At 36.7% G+C, this 26,288-nt stretch overlaps 1 protein-coding gene, 1 long non-coding RNA gene and 1 pseudogene across 3 annotated transcripts in view; 1 reads left to right on the top strand and 2 right to left on the bottom strand.

The window, feature by feature from the left end:
- The window catches only part of LOC113598209 (uncharacterized), a 126,955-nt gene that overhangs the window by 32,956 nt on the left and 67,711 nt on the right, over positions 1 to 26,288 (bottom strand). The gene's annotated exons all lie outside the window — the stretch shown is intronic.
- On the top strand, positions 13,580 to 23,673 carry GCG (glucagon). 2 transcript variants are annotated; one of them, XM_015082771.3, is made up of 6 exons: positions 13,580 to 13,730; positions 16,997 to 17,097; positions 18,841 to 19,002; positions 20,884 to 21,021; positions 22,371 to 22,514; positions 23,189 to 23,673. In XM_015082771.3, exons 2-6 carry the CDS (start codon positions 17,006 to 17,008, stop codon positions 23,193 to 23,195), a joined length of 543 nt encoding a protein of 180 aa, XP_014938257.1. In that variant the 5' UTR covers positions 13,580 to 13,730; positions 16,997 to 17,005; the 3' UTR covers positions 23,196 to 23,673. The 2 variants fall into 2 exon arrangements, with proteins under 2 accessions (XP_014938257.1, XP_026911432.1); XM_027055631.2 differs by lacking the exon at positions 23,189 to 23,673 and having other exon boundaries at positions 22,371 to 22,518.
- LOC106984551 (securin-like) lies at positions 25,303 to 26,268 on the bottom strand (annotated as a pseudogene).

Here is a 26,288-nt window from a genome sequence, read left to right as displayed (position 1 = left end):
ATGCATATTTTATACATTTTCTATATATATGTTTTATATGTATACTGTACATGTTTACATATATATGTATATATTACATATGTATATCTAATGTGTACATGTATAACTATTTATAGGCCACAGTATCTACAATATATGAAGGACTCTTTTTTTTAAGTTTAGTTATTTATTTTGAGAGGGGAGAGAGAGAGAGCTGGAGTGAACAGGGGAGGGGCAGAGAGAGAGGGAGAGAGAGAGAATCCCAAACAGACTCCACACTGACAGTGCAGAGCAGAAGTCGAGAGTCAGATGCTTCACCGACTGAGCCTTCCAGGTGCCCTGAGAACTCTTAAAGTTCAGTAACGATTTAAAAATGGGCAAAGGACTTGAACAGACATTTCTCCAAAGAATATATACAAGCAGCCAACAAGCACATGAAAAGATGCTCAATATCCCTAGTCATTAGAGAAATGCAAATCAAAACCACAATGAAATACCATTTTACACCAACAAAGATGGCTATTAAAAAAAAAAGAAAGAAAAGAAGTATTGGCAAGGTTGTACTTTGCTGGTGGTTCAGTTGCTGTGGAAAACGGTTTAGCAGCTCTTCAAAATATTAAACACAGAACTGCCATACAACCCAGCAATTCCACTCCGAGGTGTACACCCAAAAGAACTGAAAACAGGTTCTCAAACAAATAGATGTACAAGCATACCCACAGCAGCACTATTCACAATAGTCAAAGGGGAAAACAACGCAAGTGTCCATCAGTGAATGAATGCAAGAACAGATTGTGGTAGATATATACCACGGAATAGTACTCGGTTATAAAAAGGAGTGAAGTACTAACACATGCTACAGCATGAATGAACCACAAAACCATGTTAAATGACAGAAGCCAGACACAAAAAGCTGTTGTATGATTCTATTTATGTGAAATATCCATGATGGATAAGTCCACAGAGGTAGAATGCAGACGGGTGGTTGCCAGAGGTTGGAGGAAGAGAGAAATGAGGAGTCACTGCTTAACAATAGAGAGTCTTATTTTGGAGTGATGGAAAAGTTTGGGTACTAGATGGAGGTAGTTGGATGCACATTGTGAATGTACTAAAATGCCACTAAATTACTCACTATAAAAGATTTGATTTTGTTATGTGAATTTCCTCTCCTTTAAATTCATTTATAATGGTTTTCAGTATAAGTAATCTATAAAAGTTATGGTACCATTTCTAGAATCAGTAGACTCAGGCATTTCATAGAAGAGTATATTCCAGGAAACTAGGCTCTTGGGTGTTTTATAAATATTTATTTTGATCCATCCTCATTGCTAATGAAAGGAATATTTTCATTCTCAATTAAAGAAAATTAAAATTTGTTGAGAGGGAGTCCCATGGAGGTCTCTGTACTGACAGTATGTAGCCTGCTTGGGATTCTCTCTCACCCTGTCTCTCCGCCCCTCCACCACTTGCATGCTCTCTCTCTCTCTCTCAAAATAAATAAACTTTTTAAAAAAAAATAGTCCAGACAAAATCTCATATTGAATGTTTACAACAGCATTATATATAACAGCCAAAAGTGGAAACAACTCAAATGGCCATCAACTGACAAATAGTTAAACAAAATGTAGTATATACATATAATAGAATATCGCTCAGTCCTATAAAGAAATAAAATATTGGAAAAAAAAGAAATGAAATATTGATACATACTACAACATTGATGAACCGTGAAAATACTATGCTAAGGAAGCCAGATGCAAAAGGCCACATACTGAGTGATTCTATTCATAGGAAATGTTCACAAAATGCAAATATCTAAATAGAAAGCAGATTAGTGGTCATCGAGGTTTGAGAAAGGGGCACTGGGGAGCAACTGCTAATGGGCACAGGGTTTCTTTTGGGGGTGATGAAAAAGTTCTGGAAGTAGACAGTGATGAGAGTTATACAACATCGTGAACTCACTAAAAACTACTGAATCATACACTTTAAAAGCTAAACTATAAGATAGCTGGAATTGCCAATCGTTTAATCTTTAGATGTCTTGCTATCATAGCCATCTGGCAGCTGTGAATGGATTCAGACAGCAGTCAAGGCAGATTCTGAGGAGGTTAGAAGATTATGCCTGGAATCCCACCACTTCTTTGCAGTCTTGCTCTAGAAAGGCTGCGTGGTCTGGATTCAGACCCAGAAGTGTGGCTTTAATTAACTTGACTGTTCTAAGCCCTCATCTCATCATTTGTAAAAACAGAGGCAAAAAAATAATAATAATAACTTACTGTGTCTTGTAAAAATTGGACAATAATATATTCAGAGAGCTTTGCCCTTAGTAGGCAGTCAGTAAATGTTCCATTATCTTAGGGGACTTGCTCCTCATTTCTGAAGTATAAAATAATCTGGCCTGAAACAACAGAAATATTTTCTATTTCATTCAATCTATTGTTATTTCTGAAACTGATTGCCTGTAATGAAGTCTCTAGATGAGTTCCAGGTGGAGTTTTTTAAAAAAGTAATCACCTAATAAAGCGCTAACCACTGGAATGAATGGCTGCCGCACTTTCGTTCAAGCACTCAGTTAAATGTAGCCCTGAAATTAATTTATACTGGATTGTTTTCATAAGCATCAACTGTCCTAAATGATACATTTATGTAGAACAAGTGCCCAAGAAAACATTAGATTTAAACTGGTGCTTAAGAAATCAAACCAAATGTTAAGATATTCATTGAATCACCTTTTTTGCTACACGTTGTGCCTAGTATTGAGAGGAAGAAGTGTCAAAAAAAAGGTGTAAGAGCCACAGGCTTTGACTTCCAGACTTTAGCCGATCAGTGTTTATGGAGGACACTAGTGATCACGGGCCAGATCTATGAGATGAGGAGAATCCGTCTTTCTCCATTATAAGGGGCTCACTATTAATACTCTGGTGGCTCTAGGAAGAGAAAAAATAATTTATTAAAGTAAAAGTGAAATATCAGTCTTTACTTCCTCTGATAATAGCCAACAAAAAAAATGATTGACTTTTAGCAAAAAAGAGTCAGAATTAGAACACAGTACTGATGCCTTGTGGGCTATAGGACTGTTTCTAGGCGCAGAAAGAAATTATTTTTGGTAATTTCTTACAAAATGAAATTGTGGATATTAATTCTCTGTGTTTGAAGAATAAAATAGCTAAACAATGAATTACAACAAAGTAAATAAAATTTTATTGTAAAGTAGGAAATAGTCTGGAGAGCTTTATAAATTATCCTCTACTCTATGATTTTATTATTTCAATATCACCAAAAATAGGCATATCTTTACAATACATCAGATAAATTGTGAATTGGCAGCATTGAGCAAGTTTCAGGCAGGGGCAAGTCTGATTATAAGGCATAATGTATAGAAAAAAAGTGTTTATAACTCCATTTCACATTTTCTGCGTTTTTTTTTTGGCATACAGATTTCAAATTTTAATATTCTAATGGCTGAAGTTACTTCCTTTTACAGAAGCCTTTGAAAAATTGCAATGTTTTAATTGGTTCACATTAAAAACTCTTAGAAGCTTGAAGAAAAAAGTCTTTCCAGATGAGCAAGAGGTTGGATAAATGTAATGACATATGGTTTGTTTTTTATAGCTACAATATGCGAAAAATAGAAGCATAACACATGTATTCAATGATATATATGTATTTATACATATAAATATATATTCTGCTTATAAATTATGAGATAAGATTATTTTGTACAAATGCAATTTTGTTTTCTTTCTCTTTCTTGTTCCCTTTATGAATAAAAATAACAACTGAAACTTAGAACAATTTTTAACATCTCATTATACCAGGGATCTAGCAAAAGATAAAATCAATGTATGCAAAGCCATGATGCCACACAGTCCCCTGCTCACGCTTGTGAGCCTCAGGCTTGTGAGACCCCTACAGGGTCTCAGAGCCTCGGGGCAGGAAGATGTCTGATGATCTTATTACTGAATATTTCCTGACCCAGCAGGCTTCCTCTGAATCATTCCAGATGGATGGGTCACAAACTGTTCCTTAAATGTTTCTCAGTAAGGGTACTTCTCACATCCTCTGGCAAACTCAGAACATCCCCTGGTAGTTCTTCCTTTATTGTCCCTGGATGCCTGAGCCCATCAGGTCACTCATAAACAGGTTTTTATACTTATAGCTCATAAACATTAGATTTTTACATTCTGTGTACTCAATTTTTAAATTTTCAAAGGCTATTGTTAAATGAATATACTTTCGTCATCAAAGCGTAAAAAAATCTCAAACTTTTCTCTCACATACTATTTATTTATTTATTTATTTATTTAGGAAGGCTCACACCTTTTCAGAAGGCTGTGGAAATGAGTGTTCTAATCTAGGAAGAACATGGCATATGGAGAGGATTATCTCTGAGAAACAAAAATGAACTTCAAACTCACAAGGCAATTTTACCTGTCACGCCCAAGTCACGTCTCCCGCCTCCGGAAGCACAGGCATACCCTCTGGAAGAATGTAGTGATGCAATCATGATTCCCTTACCCCTAAATGATGGCTCCCTCGCCCTGCTTTCACGGCAGTTGTTTCTCTATTGCCCAGGTGCTGTCCTGTGCTACCAATTCACCTCTAGACTTTGTTGCTCACCATGTGTCTCCAAACTACATTTATTTTACCTAGCTCATACTTAGTAACTAAAGGATCAATCTCGTTATATTTATTTACTTACTTACTTATTTATTTATTTGATGTTTTTATTTATTTTTGAGAGAGAGAGAGAGAGACAGTGTGAGCGGGGGAGGAGCAGAGAGAGAGAGGGAGACACAGAATCCAAAGCAGCCGCCAGTCTCTGAGCTGTCGGCACAGAGCCCACAAGGGGCTCCAGCCCACGGACTGTGAGATCATGACCTGAGCCTAAGTCAGAGGCTTAACCGAGTCACCCAGGCACCCTTTAAACTCCTTTTTTAAAAGGTAAAATTGGTATAATTATATGTTTCAAGCATACAACAGGGTAGTTTAATATTTATATATACCACACAGTGACCACAAGTCTGGTTACCATCCATTACCATAAAATTGAGCCCCGATACTCCTCCACTTACCTCCAACTCCCTCCACCTCTGTAAAACCACCAAATATATTCTCTGTATCTATGGGTTTGTTTTTGTTTTCTTTGTTCATTTGTTTTGTTTTTAAGATTTCACATATAAGTGGATTTCACATACAAGATTTTCTTCTTTTTTTATAGTTGAGTAGTATTTCATTGTGTATGTGTGTGTGTGTGTGTGTGTGTGTGTGTGTATTCCATCGTGTGTGTGGAACCCATTCACTTACAATGGACACTTAGTTGTTTCCATATCTTGGCTATTGCAAATAATAATCAACATAGGGGTGCATATATGTTTTCAAATTAGTGTTTGCATATTCTTTGGATAAATACTCATAAGTGGAATAGCTGTACTATATGGTGTTTCTATTTTTACTTTCTTGAGGAATCTCCATACTATTGTCCATAATGGCTGCACCAATTCACATTCTCACCAAAGTGGGTACTTTTCTCCACATTCTCTCCAACACTTATTGTTTCTTGTCTTTTTTATACTAGCCAGTCTAATAGATGTAAAGTGATATCTTATTATAGTTTTGATTTGCATTTTCATGATGATTAGTGATGTTAAACATCTTTTCATGTACCTGTTTTCCATCTATGTCTTTGGAAAAATGTTCAGACCTTCTGCCCATTTTTTAGAGTTGTTCTTTTGTTGTTGAGTTGTGTGAGTTGCTTACATATTTTAAATATTAGCCCCTTATCAGATACATGATTTGCAAATATCTTCTCCTATTTGGTAGTTGCTTTTTTGTTTTGGTGATGGTTTCTTTCAATGTGCAGAGGTTTTATAGTTCCATATAGTCCCATGCAGCCCTATTTGTTTATTTCTGCTTTTGTTTCCTTGGCCTTTAGAGTCAGATGCAAAAAAAACAAAAACAAAAAACAAAAAAACCCACATTGTTAAGACCAACATAAAGGAGCTTACCACCTGTATTTTTTCTAGGATATTCATGGTTTCAGGTCTTATATTCAAATCTTTAGTTCATTTTGAATTAATTTTTGTGTATGGTGTAAAACAGTGGTCCAGTTTTATTCTTTGCATGTGGCTGTCCAGTTTTCCAATACCCTTTTTTGAAGAGACTGTCTTTTCGTCACTATATATTCTTGCCTCCTTTGTCATAGATTAATTGACCATATACAAGTGATTGTATTTCTGGACTCTCTATTCTTTTTCACTGAGCTCTGTGTCTGTTTTTATGCCAATACTGTACTGTTTGATAGTTTTGTAGTTTAGTTTGAAATTAGGGAGTGTGATATCACCAGCTTTGTTCTTTCTCAAGATTTCTTTTGATATTCAGAATCTTTTATAGTTCCATACAAATTTCAAAACTATTTGATCTAAGTCTGTGAAAAATGCCACTGGAATGCTACAGGAATCTTAATAAGATTTCATTGAATCTGTAGATTACTTTGGATAGTATGAACATTTTAATAATATTAATTCTATCAGTCCATTAGCACAGATTATCTTTCCATTTATTTGTGTCTTAATTTTTTTTTACTACTTTACATCTCTTTCATTTCTGGTTTTATTTGAACTCTCTTTTTTTTCTTGATGAATCTACTTAAAGGTTTGTCAATTCTGTTTATCTTTTCAAAGACCAGCTCTTACCTATATTCAGCTTTTCTATTGTCTTTTTAGTCTCTATTTCATTTATTTCTTCTCTGATCTTTATTATTTCCTTCCTTCTACTAAATTTGTGCTTTGTTTATTCTTTTTTTTTTTTCCTAGTTCCTTGCAGTAGTAGAGCTGCATTGTTTATTTGAAAATTTTCTTATTTCTTCAGGTAGGCTTACATTTAAATTTCCCTCTTAAAACTTCTTTTCCTGCATTCCATAGATTTTGAACTGTTGTATTTCCGTTTTTATTTGTCTTCAGGTATTTCTTCATTTTCCTTTGGTTTCTTTGTTGAACCATTCAGTACCATGTTGTTTAATCTCCATATATTTGTGATCTTTCCTGTTTTGTTTCTGTAATTGATTTTTAGTTTTATATCATTGTGGTCTGACAGATATTTGATATAATTTCAATTAAGTTTATTGAGACTTGTTTTCTGGCCTAAAATGTTATCTATCCTGGGGAATGTTCCATGTGCACTAGAGAAGAATATATATTCTGCAAGTTTTGGATGGAATGTTCTGTATATATCTACTAAGTCCATCTGGTCTAATGTGTCTTTTAAGGCCAATGTTTCCTTATTGCTTTTCTGTCTGGGTGATCTATCTATTGTTATAAGTGGGGTATTAAAGTCCCATACTATTATTGCATTGCTGTCCATTTCTTCTTTCATGTCTGTTAATATTTTATTTATAGATTTAGATGCTCCTATACTGGGTGCATAAATGTTTACAAATGTTATACTCTTTTGTAGGATTGACTCCTTCATCATTATGCAATGCCCTTCTTTGTCTTTTATGATAGTCTTTATTTAAAAATTTTTTTTTTCTTTGAGAGAGAGACAGAGGACAGAGTGCAAGTGGGGAGGAACAGAGAGAAGGAGACACAGAATCCGAAGTGGGATCCAGGCTCTGAGCTGTCAGCACAGAGCCTGACGCAGAGCTTGAACTCATGAACCACGAGATCGTGACCTAAGTTGAAGTCGGGTGCTTAACCAACTGAGCCACCCTGATAGTCTTTATTTTAAAATCAATTTTGTCTAATATAAATATAGCTACACCAGTTTTCTTTTTGCTTCCATTTGTATGGACTATCTTTCTTCATCCCTTCACTTTTAGTTTGTGTGTGTTGTTAGATCTGAAGTGAGTGTTCTGTAGGCAACATATAGATGTTTATTTGTGTTTGTTTTTTTGTCCATTCAGCCACTCTAAGTCTTTTAATTGGAAAATTTAGTTCATTTACATTTAAAGTAATTATTGACTGGTATGTACTTAGTATCACTTTATTGATTGTTTTCTGGCTGTTTTTGTAGATCTTCTGTTTCTTTCTTCTTCTCTTGTTTTCTTTCCTTGTGGTTTGATTTTCTTTAGTGTTATGTTTGGATTCCTTTCTCATTGTCATTTGTGTATCCACTGTAAAGGTTTGCTTTGTATGTATGTATGCATGTATAGATTTTTATTTTGTCTCTTAACTAAGTATTATAATTTTACTACCTTCTGTAGCTTTATAAGTAGTGTAACTAATTTTATTATATATTTGTATTTGCCAGTGAGATTTTTAACTTCATATGCTTTGTTGTTACTAGTTTGTGCTTTTTCTTTTCAGCTTAATGGAGTCCTCCTAACATTTCTTGTAAGGTCATTTTAGTGATGATAAACTCTTTTATTTTTTGCTTACCTGGAAAACTCTTTATTTCTCCTTCAATTATGAGTGATAATCTTGTCAGGTAGAGTATTCTTGGTTGGAAGTTTATTCCTTTCAGCACTTCGAATATATCACTCCCTCTGACCTACAAAGTTTCTGCTGAAAAATCAGCTAATCATCTTATGGGGAAGTTCCCTTGTATATAACAAGTTGTTTTGTTTTGTTTTGTTTTTTTACCGTTTTTGATATTCTCTCTTTGTCTTTAACTTTTGACATTTTAATTATAATGTGTGTTGGTGTGGATCTCTTTGGGTTCATCTTATTTAGAACTCTCCACGACTTCTGGACCTGGATGTCTGTTTCCTTCCCCAGTTTAGGGAAGTGTTAAGCCATTATTTCTTCAAATAAGTTTTCTATCCCTTTTTCTCATCTTCTTCTGGGACCCCAATAATGTGGATATTATTTCACTTGATGTTGTCCTACAGGTTAAATGGTCAAGCTCTTTAGCTTTCAAAGTAACTGATTAATTGGTGCTAATGTCCTACCCTCACATTTATTTTATTATAGCTTTAATTTACCTTATTTTTTTTGGAAAATTTCAAACTTATACAGTACAAACAAAATCACATAATAAACCCTATTTACTCATCAGCCAGTTTCAACAATTATCAATAGTCAGCCATATTTGTATCATTTATACCTCCACCAACATGTCTTTTTAAATTTTATATATTTTTTCTTTTAGTTAAATTTTATATAAATTGAAATCACAAATCTTACCTGTACCATTTTGACAATTGGACAAACCTGGATACCACACACCCCTTTAACAAGATAGAATATTTCTATCTCCCGAGAAAGTTTCTTCCTAGACTATCTCCTCCCTTCCTCTTCCAAGGACAACCACAGTTCTGAATTTTTTTAACCTTAGCTTTGCCTGTTCTTGAACTTCTAAAAATGGATTCATACAGTATCCAGTGTTTCTGCGTATATAGCTTCTTTCACTCAGCATAATATCTGTGAAATTCATCCATATTGCTTCCAGTATCAGTTATTCATTCTTTTGTTGTTGTTGTTGTTATTGTTTAGAAGTATTTCATTGTATCAATTCCACGCTACAATTTGTCTAGTATTTTGCTTAGGTACAGACAATTCAGTTGTTTCCAGTTTTTAGTTATTATAAATAAAGCTGCTGTGAATGTTTTCATACATGTCTTTTTGTAGATAAATGTTTTCATTTCTTTTGGGTGAAATTACTAGGTAAAGGGTAGTTGTTTATTTAGTTTTAAGTTTAATCTTTTCCCAAAGTGGTTGCACTGTCACTTCTTTTTAAATTGAATCTTTTTTTGTTATTTTGAATAGGATCATTAAATCAAGTGAACAAAAAAACCCCACAGTATAACAAGTATATATTGAGAAGTATTCTTGGCATTGTATTTCAGTCTACCTGATTGTTCCATGCTGCCTCCTACGGGTAAGGGCTTCCATTAGTTTCTTGTGCATTCTTCCAGTTATTTTAATTTTTTTTAATTTTTTTTAACATTTATTCATTTTTGAGACAGAGAGAGACAGAGCATGAATAGGGGAAGGTCAGAGAGAGAGGGAGACACAGAATCCGAAATAGGCTCCAGGCTCCGAGCTGTCAGCACATAGCCCGACTTAGGGCTCGAACTCATAGACCACAAGATCACAACCTGAGCCAAAGTCGGATGCCCAACCGACTGAGCCACCCAGGCGCCCCCTTCCAGTTATTTTAAATGCAGTGATGAGTAAATAAACATATATTTGTCCCATTCCCTCTCCTAACACAAAAGCGGCCTGCTATGTATCCATAATGTACCTCCCTATTTCCACCTAACAACATATCTTAGAGTCTATATTGGTGAATAAAGAGCTTCTTCCTTGTTTTTTTTTCTAAATTCTGCTCTATTGATGGCTCCTTGGATTGTCTCTGACTTGTTACTGTTATACACAATGCCGCAATGAAGAATCTTGTACCCACATCATTATGTGTGTGTGTGTGTGTGTGTGTGTGTGTGTAGGAATAAAATTGGGACAAATTTTCAGAATGGTGCATGAGCCTCACTAGGCCAAGGGTTATAGGTATTTGTATTTTGTAATATTGTCAAATTTTGCCTACAAACATTTTGTAACATGATGTGCTCCCATCAGCAATGCAAGAGAATTCCCTTTGCCCATAGTCTTGCTACCAGGGTAATACCATGAACCTAGATCCTTTCCATTCCCAAACATTGCAACCCAACCATTCTGAACAGCTGAGGAAAATCAACATGCAAAATTCCCATACTCCATGATTTTGTCAGGTGAGGTCCTAAGAAGAATTCGATACATAATTTGTGAGGCCAAGTGCAAAATAAAAATGCAGAACCTTTGGGGTGCCTGAGTGGCTCAGTTGGTTGAGCCTCCGACTTCAGCTCAGGTCATGATCTTGCGGTCTGTGAGCTCGAGCCCGCCTCGGGCTCTGTGCTGACAGCTCGGAGCCTGGAGCCTGTTTCAGATTCTGTGTCTCCCTCTCTCTCTGCCCCTCCCTTGCTCATGCTCTGTCTCTCTGTCAAAAATAAAATAAACATTAAAAAAATGTTTTTTAAAGTGCAGAGCCCTTGATCAAAAGTCATTAAGAACTTCAAGATGTTGAGAGCAGAGTATTAAACCAAGCATGGGGCTCTCTAAACATATGGCTTCATGCAACAGCATAGGTTTTAGGCCCATAAAAGTTATCCCTGGTCTTAATCATCATAAAGAAAGCAAGAAATCTTTGAATAAATACCTTACTTTACTTTAAAACTTGATGCACATTTTTGTACTCTACTCCATACAATAATTATGTTTTATATTACATATACCAAGTCAAGTTGACCTTTCAGGAAAGTATATCATAGCTATTATGTGGCAATGCCCCCTGGCAGCCACCAGGCACCTCCCATATAGTCTGATGGGAGAACTCTAGATGGCATACCCCAGAATTTCCCTGCTCCTAGATAAGCTATTTAGCACTAGTCATATAAATACAAGGACACCGCTTTCTCTGCCTTACATGTGAATAACTGAATAACTGCAACAATGGGAATTGAAGGCCAAGTAGAGGCTGGCGTTGGGACAGTCATTGGAAGAAGATCCACAAGTCCACATTGCACTTGATGTTTGTCTTATTTTCTGATAATACAATGTCCATTAGGGAGCCTGCTCTGCCCCTGCTAGGTAGGAGAGCAGAGCCCTATACAATGAGGCTCATAACACTTCTGCATTTTCAGAATGCTTATTATTATGGTGTTGGGGACTGCCCAGAATCAGTGTTGGAGGGCTGGAGATGAAGCTAGAGGAAATTTCCTGAAAGAACTTGGCATAGGCGCTTCTGAAATAACAGAAAGCAAATGCGGTGGAGGGAAACAAGTTATGTAGTAAGATATTGAGAGATATTGGAAAAGAACAAAGCCAGGGACTGCGTTAAGGATTTTATATACATCATCCACAGAGCCCCCTTCTTAGGACTGCTCCACAAACAGGTAACACCTGAAAAGGAGGCCAACACAGAGGGATGAAGAGACATCTGTTCAAATAGGCAAAGACAAAAAATAGAACTGAATGTATAGTCAATGTACTCATGAGGACTGAGGTAAGAGAGGAGTAAACTGATCCACACTTTCAAGCCATTACTGTATTTATAAGTGTTAATCCACGTGTCCTGAGGAAGGCCACCTTTCTCTGCTCTTTCACCCCCTCTGCTGGTGGTGCTAAGAAGTAGTCCTCAGGTGAAAATACCAGCACACACCGAGAGGAAGGTGAAGAAAGTGAGATGGGTATTTTATACAACCAAGCTTCCCAAACTTTAATATGCATATTAATTGCCTGGGAATCTTGACAAAATGCAAATTCTTACTGGGTAAGTCTGGACTTGGGCCTGAGAGTCTGCATTTCTAGCCAGCTCGCTCCTAGGTGATGCTGGTTTTTGGACCACACTTTAATGAGCAAGGCTTTATACCATCGGTAATCACCAGTACAAACCCCTTTCCTGAGGTCTCCCAATTTCACATAGAACTGATCTCTGTGGCCTTTAACTGGCTTTACATCAAATAGTGGGTCCAAATCGTGATCAAACAGTTTAAGTTCCCTGGGAATGTTTCTCCAGCTGCTTCCACGATTTACTTCTGTAAAAGTCATTAGCTTTGGCATGCACTTGATGGTGTTCAAATATTGGAATCTAGCTAGGAAATGGTGCAATGATTTTGTCATATGGAATCACATTTTTATTTCACAACAGTCATTTAACCAACCCTCTCATTTTACAAATGAGGAAGCTGAGGCACAAAGAAAGGATGTGACTTGACCACAGTCACACAGCTTGTTGATAGCAGCCAGACTAAAATCTAATTACACTGACACTGTTCTCATGCCACCTGTCCAGGTCACTTCACATAACTCTCTTTCTCTAAAGTGACCAGACTCGTGTCTGCTAAATCCTGTATATCTTTAAAGTCCTAAGTGGTGGGTCACAAAGCTCAGGAAATGTGACAATATGCATCTCGTCTCAACAGTTTTCTTCACATTTTCTCTTTTGTGAATTAGTGTCTGGGTCTCTCATCAACAGTGAGTCTTTATATATCCATTAGAAGAAAAAAGAAATACTAGTTCCTGTCTTATTATCATTACCTATCTTGGATGTTTAATCCTCATTTTGCTGTATCCTTTCTGCCTGAATCCAATTTTCCACAACAGGACACATTAGGTCTTAATCGATATTTTTAAAAAATTCCTCTAGAAAATAGTACAAATAAATTTCGTAGGGTGGGGACGAGAAAATTCTGATTAAGTATGTGTTGAGCAAATGATTTATTACTTGGGTAGATGATAGAATGAACTGATTATTGCATTCAGATGAATGCATCATAATGAAACAACAAACGGGAGGACTTGTAAGACCCCCAAATGAGGCCCTGCTCAAAGTGAGGTTAGCCATAGTCTATGTAATTTCACGGGTTTTTTGTCTTCGGCATCAAAATTCACTTTAGAGTACTTAAGTGATTTTCATGCCTGACTGAGGGTGAAGGGTGAATTTCCAAACTGCCCTTTCCATTCCCAACAACAAAAAAAAAAGCAAGAGAGTAAATAAAAAGTTTCCTGGTCTCCGAGGTCCCACCCAATATAAGCTTAGAATGCAGATGAGCAAAGTGAGTAGGCGGGTGAAATCGTTTGTAACAAAAACTCATTATTTACAGATGAGAAATTTATACTGTCAGCGTAATATCTGTGAGTCTAAACAACGCTGAGAGTATATAAATACAGTGCACTGTGCTGCAGAAGTACAGGGCTCAGGACACACACATCCAAAGTTCTGAAAAGAGGGCTCGCTCTCTCTCCACCTGCTCTGTTCCAGTCAAGTGTCAGAAGGTAAGACGAATCGGGAGTGATTGCAAGATTGTAAATCTTGTTTGGGGTACAGTTAAGTATTTTTATGGGGCAAAGTATTATGAATTAAGTGCTGTTCTTTCATCTTATACTTTATTAATCATAATACAGGGGGCGGAATCGAGATGAAAAAGTGATATAAAACGCATTTACATATATTTATTTCAACATAATCAAGCTGAAAAGCGCATTGGATGAATAATTCAATTTAAAGATATAAAATAGAAAGAAAAAAAAAGATTCAAATCAATGCCCTTGTAAGATTTAACAGTTATGAGGACTGCATTTTAAAAGTAAATGGTTAACATTTTGAAAAATAAATATTTTGCTAGGGTTTGATAAATGTATATACTACTTTGAACAGAAGGCGCCTTTTAAATTCAGCAGAAATGTGTCCATTAGAGAAGCTATAGCAGCAATTGCTCCTTACCAATGAAAACTTATGGCTTTCCAAAAGAACAGAGTCAACATCATCCTTCAAATATTCAAATTTCTGATAAGTCTATCAAAAAATCAAAGTCCGTGAAATCAGTTCACTGTAAATGAGACATAGCATATTTGGTGCAGAAAAAAATATAGTCAGTTATTAAGAAGTCTTTGGATGGAACTGAATAAAACCACTGATGAATAATTACCTCCCAGGGATTGAAGACCAATAATAATAAATAATATATCTAAAATGTCCACATCCTGAAAGGAAATTTAGTAAGTCTCTTCAGAAAAAAGCAAGATGTTCTAAAGTACCCATTTAACTTCTTAAGGACAAAGAACAATTTTACAAAGATCCTCAAGGGAGAAAATGATCAAGGAGTGTGTTTTTGCCATGTGCACGAAGGACTTAGCAGAGGAAATGAGCCAACCGGTTTGAAAAGGACTTATTTGGCCTACAACACCAATATGTTTAGGGATATGATATAATGTCACCTTATCTACGTCTAAGGTTAATCTTTCTAAAAGGCTTCCTACACAGAGAATACTATCGTTACCATATTTTCCTTTAAATTTGAATGGCAATATGTGGTTCTTTAAAAAAACTGCAGATTCTCTCCCTAGACTGCCTAAAGGGGGGTAATTAAAATTCTTCTCTTATTGAGCAGGAGGTGGAGCTAAAATAACGTAAATATTTGCTTTCTCAGTAGTGGTATTCAAACAATTAATCTGATTCTTCAAATGTTCACAATTCCATAGGCTTCCACTAAATGAATAACTGACATCTTAAAAATCAGTTCCTTTTTCAGTAGAACTCATTTTGTTGACTGTAGAGGACTGAAGATACTCACTTCCCTACAGTTGCTTCTCTTTCAGTTCCCACAGTGGCAAAATCCCACCTGTTCTAAATCTGCCTCTGTAAAACATACTAGAAAATATCGTAAAATTTTTTGGATCTTTGCGTAGAAGGAATTATTTAGGACTAAACCGACTTTTTAAAAATATGTTTTAATGTTTATTTCTTTATCTTGAGAGAGAGAGAGCACGCATGAGCAGGAGAGGGGCAGAGAGAGGGAGAGAGAGAGAGAGAATTCCCAAGCAGGTTCCTCACTGTCAGCACAGAGCCTAAATGCAGGGCAGAAACTCATGAACCCTGAAATCATGACACGAGCTGAGATCAAGAGTCAGACACTTAACCACCTGAGCCACCCTGGCGTCCCTAGGACTACATTGACTTTTAACAGTGGGGCAATCCTAAAAAGAAATGCTTGCCACCATAATTTTTTTAAAAAATTCCCCAAAGCATGAATTTACAATTGAGAATTATAATCAGAAGACACACTTGCGTAGGTGACAAAGTTTCCTAAGTTTGCCAACTAGATGAACTGACCCAGAGCGAAATGCCAGATGAGGAACTTAATACTGATGAATGAAGAAGGATGAACCTGTAATTCCTAATGTGTTACTTTGTCTAATTGACTACTTAATCTAAAAAGACAGTATTTCAAAGAAAAAAAAAAGACCACTGCAGGTACTACAGTCTGCGTGTTTTAGTGCCAAAGACAGATAGTAAATATGGCTAGGATGTTCAAGAAAAGATTGATAGTTTAAAATGTTAATATTTATAAAATCCTTATTTCAAACCAAATGCCATTTGCCAAAAGTACTCATTCAAATCATTTACGGATAAGCATAATCAAACATGGATTGAAATCCCCACTTCTCAAAGTAAACACGGTCGGTCTTAAAGGTAGCAGGGAGAAGTCCATGACCAATACTGGACTCAAAGGTTCCATTCAGTAAACAGAGAAGCGTGCCCTGTGGGGTCATGCTGCTCACATTCATATTGATCCCCATCCCGTCCACACTGCATTATCAGGTCCTTGGCATCCAATGGCTTCACAGGGCATCTGCTTGAGATACGAAGACAAGCAACCAGGTGTATCCCACAACCAAGCCTAGGGTGTCAGTAGCGGTGAATGACGTATCCTGGACTAAGTCCAATTATAAAACAACCTGGGGACTTCCAAGACTTCAGAAGCAAGCGTTAATTTTCTTTATGACAGTGATCTCTTAGTTTCTTGGTTGTGATTGTTCAAGTTGCCAGAAGCATTAGTTTTTGTTGCAAATTGCTTGTCTTTAAAATGATTTTTCCCTTTAATTTAGAACAGGTCAAAGCACCCTAAAATACCTCAAATCTGTTGGCCGCTTTATAATTACAAAGTCTAGACCAAGTTACACTATTTAAAATATAAATGAATAATACATCTGAACCGACAGCTGGTATGCCAAGTTGTAGCCTGAGGCTGCTTTAAGATGGTTGAAATGCAGTATAATGTAAATGCTTGGAAGTGAAGGACTATTAATTGAAAGCCAGACTGATAGTGAAGGGGGTGGCATTATGGATAAAGTGCCATTCAGGCTAACCATATGTAGCATATCATCTACAGTAGATATTTTAAATGTTTATCATGGACATTTTTAATTTCAAATCTGGAAATGAGCCTTCTGATCATTAACACAAGTGTCCTACACTAATGAAAGAGCTTAGTTGGTGGTACATTGCTTTTTTTTTTTAATTGGGTGGAACATATCTTTTGTATCCTTTTTTGTCACCCCCAAAATCTGGGGAAAAATATCATCTACTATCTGAAATGAAGCAGGAAATATAATCAGAGTAAAGTTGATGACTAGCTTATACTTTCTATTTGTAATATTTACTTAGTCAAAATTGAACTAATCTAATTGGACAGGTTTAAATGTGGTTGCCTGTCTCCCCCCACCCGCACACCCCCCTCCCTGACTCTGTGTTCCCACAGGCAGCAAAAATGAAAAGCATTTACTTTGTGGCCGGATTGTTTGTAATGCTGGTACAAGGCAGCTGGCAACGTTCCCTTCAAGACACAGAGGAGAAATCCAGGTATTAAATCTCTAGACTTTAACTAACATGATATTATGGTTAGAATACAGCCTGTTAAAACTATGGTTCGTGAATAGGTCTCAGTAAAATACTCTGCACATTTTCCAAATGTTCAAGGTATCATTGTGATACAGGCTTTTCTGCAGTGTAGATCAGAGTATGTGCTGTTTCATACCCAAAGGGGTGGGCAATGTTGAAAATTTATTACACAGTAAATTATAGCTCTTTCGAATCTTCAGTTGATCCTATCTGTACATTCATTACATACTGTAGAATAGATTATTTTAACGATTCATACCAACTTTGTGTCCTTTTTAAAAATAATGGCTAGTTGTTAGCTATAAAAGTCATATGTGTTCATGATAGAAACTATTTTAAAAACATGCAATTTTGTTTTCAGTGCTCAAACTTCATTGTTCAGAGAAAACTGTTAATAATTTTGAAATTTGGTATATTACTTTCCTGTATCTTATGTGTATGGTGTATAAACGTATTCCAGATACGATGTTTTTTTTTTTCTCTTAGCATTATGTTGCTAGTTTTTTCTTATACCATTAAAAATACCTATTATATGTAGGACCTTTAATGCTTGCATTCTATTCCATCTCATAAATGTACAATATTTATTTAGCTATTCCTCCTTTATTGAACACTTAAGAATTCTTCAAATTTTCCCACAAAGAATACTGCAAATAACATTTTCCCCCTAGATTTCTTACTATTTTCTGAGGATAGATTTCTAGTAGTAGAATTACTATGTCAAAGGGTTTTGAATGAGTCTAATTTTTTTATATTATCTTGCCAACTTGCTTTCCAGAAAAGTCACACACATACACATTCCCATCAGCAGTATAGAAATACTTCTCTCACACTATCCTCCCCAGTATTTAATCTTCACTAATTTGACAGGTAAAAATAGTATCTCATTTCTATTTCTGAATATTAATCACATTGAATATTTCCCCATATTTACCATGCCAATGAACTGTTGATTTCTAGCATGCGTACTATCCACTATACAGTTTCAAATTATCAAGTGCACTTTTTCTTGTCTTTCTTTTTTTTTAAATGTTTTTAATCTATTTTAGAGAGAGAGAGAGAGAGAGAGAGAGAGAATGAGAGGGGGAGGGGCAGAGAGAGCATCTCAAGCAGGTTCTACCCTGTCAGTACAGAGCCCTATGTGGGGTTCAAACCCATGAACCATGAGATCATGACCTGAGTTGAAATCAAGAGTTTGATGCTTCATCAACCGAGCCACCTATACACCTCTTTTGTCTTTCTTTGAATGTTTGTCTTTCTTCCAGCATTAGCTATCATATACCCAGGTAACTAAACTTTTTTATATGAATATATGCAAAACAAAATTAGGAACATAAATCTGCTGCCCAGCAAATGATGTGGAATTTTTTACTCTTTTAAAATATTCAAGTCATTGATCTCTTCTGTCATTAGCACAATCATGAGTAGATGAATTAAGTGAAAAAAGATTTACTTAATCCCATTTCAGAAAAAAAGAAGCCAGGTGAAAAAATCTATTACTAGAATTCAGAATCAGAGTGTATTCAATTCCAATACAACTATGGAATTCCCATGGCAAGCCAAGGTGTCTCCGAACTACCCACTGAAATACTCAAGGCACCTGCCTTCCAGCGTCATACGGTGCAGTATTTTGTAGAGAGGTACTATTGAAGTGATTCTACTCTTGGGGAGAGATTTAGTTGCACCCATCACTGTTCTTTACAGATCATTCCCAGCTCCTCAGACAGACCCGCTCAATGATCCGGATCAGATGATTGAGGACAAACGCCATTCTCAAGGCACATTCACCAGTGACTATAGCAAGTATCTGGATTCCAGGCGTGCGCAGGATTTCGTGCAGTGGTTGATGAACACCAAGAGGAACAAGTAAGAGTCTGAACCTAGTCCAAAATTTGCACACAAATATATTACATAAATATGTCTAAAATTTCTCCTGTTTTTTTTTTATCATGTTCATCAGTTAGTGCACATAGGCTCTTCCAATTTCGGTGATTTTCAAGGTTGGTGATACTGTCTTTTGTATTATTCCTTGAACGTCCCACCCTCTCACCCCTTCAGTCCCCTTATCTACCCTCTAATGGGACTTAGACTTTATATTCTCACCCGTGGTCTTAGCGATATTTACCCTCTTGGGCCATTTTCCTTTAAAATCAGAAGTTGACTTTTGTGAACCTGCAAGATTAGGAATCTAATTTCTGACCAAAAGATACAGAGAATTCACCATTCCCTTGTAGGGTTCAAACTCATGATTGTGATCACATTCAAAGTATCCTCTAGCCAAGTTAATCATGGTAAGGAATGGAAACAGATGCAGTCTTTTTCTTGTAGAACACAATCCAAGATACACATTTAAAATTACAGCCTAGCTGCACAGCATAAAGAGAGAAGAAGGCAAATAAGAACACAAGCCTATCGTAAGGCATACATTTTAATGTTGGATTTTCTTTGACAGTGTTGGGTTTTTTGCTACATCTAGGCTACTGGAGGAAATCATCTGCAAGGGTTTCACAGAGATGGTGGAATTTCACAATTTCTTTGGAGGATGGCCCACAAGGGGAAGGGAGTTATGCATACAAAGTAGCTAAAGGAATCTAAAAATCAGGAAAGGGCATAGATTTGTCTGGATAGAATAGAGGTGTGCCTGGGTGGCTCAGTCGCTTAAGCATCCAGCTCGGGTCATGATCTCATTGTTCATGAGATCCAGCCCCACACTGGGCTCTTTGCTGACAGCGCGGAGCCTGCTTGGGATTCTCTCTCTCCCTCTCCCTGTGCCCCTTCCTTGCTCATGCGCTCTCTCTCTTAAAAATAAAAAGAAATAAACATTTTAAAAAAAAAAGAAAAGAGAAGGGAGAGAGGAAGGGAGAGCAACAGAGTAGACACAAGCCAACAGGAGAAACAGGAGAGACAGAGCGATTGACCAAAAGTTCTTAAGTGAAAGTTACAGCTACAGAAATGATGGTCATGGCCAGAAGAGACACTGGGAAAAGTTCCTGCCAAGGACTAGAGATGAGGCCTTTGGTAAAATGTGGAAAATCAGAAATTTGAAAAAAAAAATGGAAACAGCTGTCCTCATTTCTAGAAAAAGAATGCCACAACTTGGTAAACTAATGTGAGACAATTATTTTCTTAGGCAGTTTCTGTTGTGTGTTTCAGATAAACCTTCTGGGGTAACACACATCAGGGAAACTGAGGGTGGCTCGTCACCCACCTACACAGAGCACTCTGCACATGCTTGAGGGTGAAATGGAGCCCTCTTCTTCGCTTTCCTCGTTGCTGGCCCATCACATGTTTCCTTTAGTCCATTATCCTGTGGTCCTTTTGCTGGATTTTGAGATGGCCCTTGGCTTTCCCTAGAAGCATTGCATTAACTCTGACCCCATGTGGACTAACAACAAACAGCCGCCTTACCTGCAAGTAGCACAGCACGGTGCAGAACCCACTTATATTGAGACTGAAGTGAATGCAGCTTTAATAATCAATGGCACAGACAAGCAGGGGAGCCGAAAATGAGTAAGCCGATAGAGTGGAGGGGCTTTAGCCCACTTTCATTGTTACTAGCCCTGTCCCATCATCCTTCACTCCAGGTAATTGATGTAGCTTCAGGATGATCCCCCGGCTACCCTCATCTCCCAAATCTCCCTCAGCCCCTTCTACATAGGATCCTGAACCCCAGGCTGCACTGTTTAAAGGTGAGAACCATATTGCTAAAGAGACAGATCTTCAACTTAACTTTCACATTTCGTTCAGGAATAACATTGCCAAACGTCATGATGAATTTGAGAGACATGCTGAAGGGACCTTTACCAGTGATGTAAGTTCTTATTTGGAAGGCCAAGCTGCCAAGGAATTCATTGCTTGGCTGGTGAAAGGCCGGGGAAGGCGAGAGTAAGTCTGTACATTCTTATTTAACATTTTTTTTTTGCATGATGCTGAAAACTTAGACTACAGTTATCTATATATGGATCTGGATTACAGAAGCAATTAGTATAGTCTCACAAAGTGAGGAAATAACTCGTATTGGTGGGAGACAGTCTACAAAAGTCTAGTCTGTTTTACTTTTGATAGCAAGGGTTAATAATATTTGTAATTAATTATTATTCTCTATTAGAGTGGCATTGTAATTAGGGCATTCATTTGTCAATCCAGAACACTCTTGATAACAAGTAGAATGCTTTTTTGATAACTGTACGAAGACAACCGGCTTAAACGAGAACTGTCTTGGGAAAACTAGGTTTAAGGAAAAAGGAGACACAATGCTGAAAACAGAAAGTCCGACTGTAAATATTTACACGTGGGATCACATATATGTGTGTGTGTGTCAGGATTCAGGTAAAAATGTGATGAAGACTAAAAGGAAGACAATTTAAGATGTGTAATGAAATGACCCTCAAAGCACAGATACGTGGGAACAGTCATAGATTTAACGATATGCCCATTTTTTTAATAGGGCTGTCATATAGACAATCACCAAATTGTCAAAGTTGAAAATGAAGCTAGAGCCTTTTGGGACTTTCTTGGAACTTACCACAACCAAACAGATTCCTGAACCATCTCATTTTCTCCTGATCATTTTGATTGACATTTGAAATATGAGAGGCAGGAAATTCATGTTCAACTCTTTTTTTTTTCTTAAGTGAGATTTAAAACAAGTTCACTGAGCCTTAAAGAGAGCTTAAGGCAAAAGGAAACTAGTATTGTTACTGACTTAAAACATGATCAAACCGATGAAACTAATTGGTAAAATAGTCACTTACACTTGAGGATATTTTGTAGTGTTTTAACGTACTGCAAAAATTCCTGCTAGAGCAAACCATTCAAAGAGGAAATGTTATATGGACTAAACTTTAATCGGCTAATCCTGTACTTTGCCAGGCTGTTCAGACAGTCACTAGTTTTACGAGACATCATACATTTTTCTGATTTATAGACGAATTAGTCTCAGTAATAACATCTGTGCTGCCAATACACTAAAATATTCAAAGCAGCCTGGAATATTGAGAAGGGCATGAAGCTACTCCTTAGGTCTGGTTTCAGTTCCCAACTCTGCTCTTTCCTACCTAAATCATTCCCTTGCCCACATGCAGGTTTCTGTGAGGCTTTTCATAGCAGGCCCCTCCCGGGGAAATAGAAACTTACTGTTTTCTCAGTGACCCTCACACATGCTACCAGAGATAAGCAGTCAATAAGCACTTACTTAAAACCTTTAACCACTCATTTGGTCCTTATTCCTTCAGTTTCCCAGAAGAAGTCACCATTGTTGAAGAATTACGCCGCAGACACGCCGACGGCTCTTTCTCTGATGAGATGAACACAGTTCTTGACAATCTTGCCACCAGGGACTTTATCAACTGGCTGCTTCAGACCAAAATTACTGAGAGGTGACACCATTTTAGTTAATTCTGAAAACCATCAAAACTTTCATAACTATTATCATACAGGCTACAGGTGGTTCCCGGTGTGGGGGAGAGGGTCTTTATTTAGTCTCTTGGTATATAATCAAAATTATGAATCCTTTAAGAAAACATTATTATATTCACTTTTCATCAGTAAGATTTATTCATTTACCCCTCTATTGCAAAAAGCATTTCCTGAGTGTCAATAAGGGATAAGGCATTAGGAACACAGATATGAATGAAACATGCAGATGTTAAGGCATTTGCATATTAATGTCACATTAAAAATTGCTATTTATGGTGACATTTTAGCACATAGGAAAACACCAGTATACATGGTATTATGTCCTTACTGTAATAAGCATAGTAGTAAAAGTTTAAACACCAAAACTTAACCACTTATTTTCATAGGTTATAATTGCTTTTTATAATTTTTCATAAACTTTATATTTCATCATAGGGGAACTTTAGGATAAGTCGTCTCTGCAAATGTTTAAAGAGTTGAAAAGACTAAGGGATTTATAAGATGAAAAGATTGATGAACAAATTTTATCAAAGTAAATCACTGAAATATTTCCTGGATAAGTTAACTACTAAGTGTCATCTAAGTGTCATAGCTATTGTTAAATCACTACCTTTTTTTTTTTTTTAATTTCTAGGAAGTAAGTATGTCACTGTTCAAGATCACTTCACATCACCTGCCAGCCACATGGAATATTTGAAATTTTAAGTTCTGTAAATTTAAGAGATGTATCCTGAAGCCATATTGCTTTGCATGCCAATAAATAACTTTTCTTTTAATATTGTGTGACCAAAGATTGTAAATGGAATAAACCATGGTCAAAGAGTTGTTAAAATACCAGCTTTAAAATGTGGAAGTGCAGAATTCTCTCCTTTTCTTATCTTGGATGAAGTACCCTAACCTGCTTACATTTAGCAATGAAATTACTTTTCTGTGATGTAATTTGTACATATAAATTATTTCAATCACAGCATATCTGCACTGTAATGATAAGATAAGGGAAGGACTAGTAGCCACAGTGGTGAAACTGGAAAGAGAAATTCCTTCTTGAAACATTTGTCATAAAAATGCTCTGCTTTCAATATATAAATGGTAGATAAATAAAATTTTCAAGCTTCTTTACCATTGTCTGCCTTCTCTCTTCTTCATGACCCCACTCCTTCCAAACACCCCTTCTTCCTAAGCTCATAGCCCATGAGCCAAATCTGGTGACCAGACATGGCTTCATGATTTGAATGGCTGCACCGTGCTTTGTGGGCAACCCTGAAAAAATATATAAACGTATTGATTTCTGGCTTATCTTTAAAAATTAAATCATCAGTTGGGGCGCCTGGGTGGTTCAGTTGGTTGAGCGTCTGGCTTTGGCTCAGGTCATGATCTCGCTTTCCATGAGTTCTGGCTCCGCATCGGGCTCCGCATCAGGCTCTGTGCTGACAGCTTAGAGCCTGGAGCCTACTTCGAATTCTGGGTCTCCCTGTCTCTCTGCTCCTCCCCTGCTCATGCTCTCTCTCGCTCCTTCAAAATAAATAAAAACATTTAAAATTTTTTTAAAAAAATAAATAAAAATTAAATCATCAAGCAATATTAACCTGCAAAACAAATCTCATCTGGAGCTAAGTATCAGCTGTCTCCTGAAGAGTCACATGCTCATAGTCAATTTTGTTTATTTAAAAAAAAAAAAAGCTATTGTTTTTCTGGTCTATATTTCATTTATTTCCACTCTGATCTTTTTTATTTCCTACCTTCTGCTAACTTTCGGCTTAATTGTTCTTGTTTTTCTAGATCTTGAGATGTAAAGTTAGGTTGTTTGAGATCTTTTGATTTTCTCAATATACACATTTATCACTTTAAACTTCCCCCTGCTTTTGCAACATCCTCTGTATTTTGGTGTGCTATGTTTCCATTTTCATTTGTTTCAATATTTTTTTTTAATTTCCTTTTGGATTTCTTCTTTGATATATTGGTTGTTCATGAATGTGTGCCTAGAAACTTCTCAGGTCTCCTTTGTTGATTTCTAGTTTCATACCACTGCGGTAAGAAAAGATAGTTGGTAGTTGGTATGATTTCTATCTTCTTAAATTTGGTGAGACCAGCTTTGTGGCCTATCATATGATCTATTCTGGAAAGTGTTCTATATGCACTTGAGAATAATGTGTATGCTGCTGCTGTTGGGTGGAATGTTCTAGAAATGTCTGTTAGGTTAATTTAGTCTAATGTATGGTTCAAGTTCAACATTTCCTAGTTGGTTATTGGTTTGGATAATCTGTCCATTGTTGGAACTTGGGTATTACAGTCCCCTACTACGACTATGATTATATTGTTATCCATTTCTGCCTTTAGATATGTTAGTATTTGCTTAATATATTTAGGTGCTCTTATGTAGGGTGTGTCTATATTTATGACTGTTATATCTTTTTGATGAATTGACCCCTTTATCAACATATAATGACCTTCTCTTTTCCGTTACTGCTTTGGCTTAAAGTCTATTTTGTCATATGTAAATATAGCCACCCCTACTTTCTTTTGGATTCCACTTGTATGGAATATCTTTTTCCATCCCGTCAGTTTGAGCCTATGTGTGTCCTTAAAGCTAAAGTGAATCTTTTATAGGCAACATATAGTTAGGTCATGGTTTTTAATCCATTCAACTACTCCAGGCCTTTTGATTGGTGAATTCAATCAATTCACATTTAGAGTAATTTTTTTTAATGTTCATTTAATTTTGAGAGAGAGAGAGAGAGAGAGAGAGCACGAGCAGGAGAGGGACAGAGAGAGAGGGAGACACAGAATCTGAAGCAGGCTCCAAGCTCTGAGCTGTCAGCACAGAGCCTGACATGGGACTCGAACTCACAAACTGTGAGATTATGACCTGAGCCAAAGTCAGACACTTCACCAACTGATCCACCCAGGCGCCCCTAGAGTAATTATTGATATGGAATGCCATCTTATTCATTGTTTTCTGGCTGTTTTATAGTCCAATTGTTTTCTTCCTCTGTTTCTGCTTCCCTTTGTTAATTGGTGATTTTACATGTTTTTTTTTTTCTGTTAAACAATGGCTTTATTAACATAAAAACATACATACCCACAAACTATAAAGTGCTAAGAAACTTAAATATTTAAGTCATAGCAAGCAGGTGGCAATTCAACATCCAAGGCCCCCAGAATGCTTGAAGGAGACCACAGCAGATTATACTTCCAGAGTTAAGAGGTCATTTTTAGAGGGGAAAGGGAGCCACATGTAATAGTTTTTCAAGCTTCCACTTCTCATCCAGGCTCATGGGAAGCATTCTCTTCAAGAGGAGGTATGCCATTTCATATTCCTCAAGCAGGTCAAAACTCTTGAAGACTAGAGGATATAAAGGAAAGAATTTTTCTATTTCTAGATCAGCATCACTCAAGGCAGGAATGGAACTTTTTGCTTTAACAGTCTTCCCAGTCATCTGTTTCACAGGGAACTTTGTCTATTTCTATTTGAGGGCTCCATTAGTCTTTACTGACTTTTCTGTAGTTATGTTAACAGTTCTCAAAGCCTTTCTGGAAGCATTAGATAAGGCTGGTGGAGCACCAAACATTTTGCTAACATGTGGCATTGAAACCTGAGATTTCCCATTGAAGGCTCTGGCTTGAAGTCCAGATTCTAGCTTTAGCCCATCCTTAGGTGCTACACAGGTACCTGCATCACCATTTTTCCTTAACAACAAAGATCATAGCAGCCATTCTGGATTAGGCAAGGCTCA

The sequence above is a fragment of the Acinonyx jubatus genome, chromosome C1 (genome assembly GCF_027475565.1).
Source record: "Acinonyx jubatus isolate Ajub_Pintada_27869175 chromosome C1, VMU_Ajub_asm_v1.0, whole genome shotgun sequence".
NCBI lineage: Eukaryota > Metazoa > Chordata > Mammalia > Carnivora > Felidae > Acinonyx > Acinonyx jubatus.
The sequence above is the reverse complement of the archived record's forward strand: the minus strand, read 5'-3'. Positions and strand labels throughout refer to the sequence as shown.

Excerpts from the sequence above, each read along its gene's own strand:
- GCG (XM_015082771.3), top strand. The coding sequence starts at position 17,006 with ATGAAAAGCATTTACTTTGTGGCCGGATTGTTTGTAATGCTGGTACAA. Across the intron at positions 19,003-20,883 it reads ATGAACACCAAGAGGAACAA|GAATAACATTGCCAAACGTC; the intron begins GTAAGAGTCTGA and ends CATTTCGTTCAG. Across the intron at positions 21,022-22,370 it reads AAAGGCCGGGGAAGGCGAGA|TTTCCCAGAAGAAGTCACCA; the intron begins GTAAGTCTGTAC and ends TTATTCCTTCAG.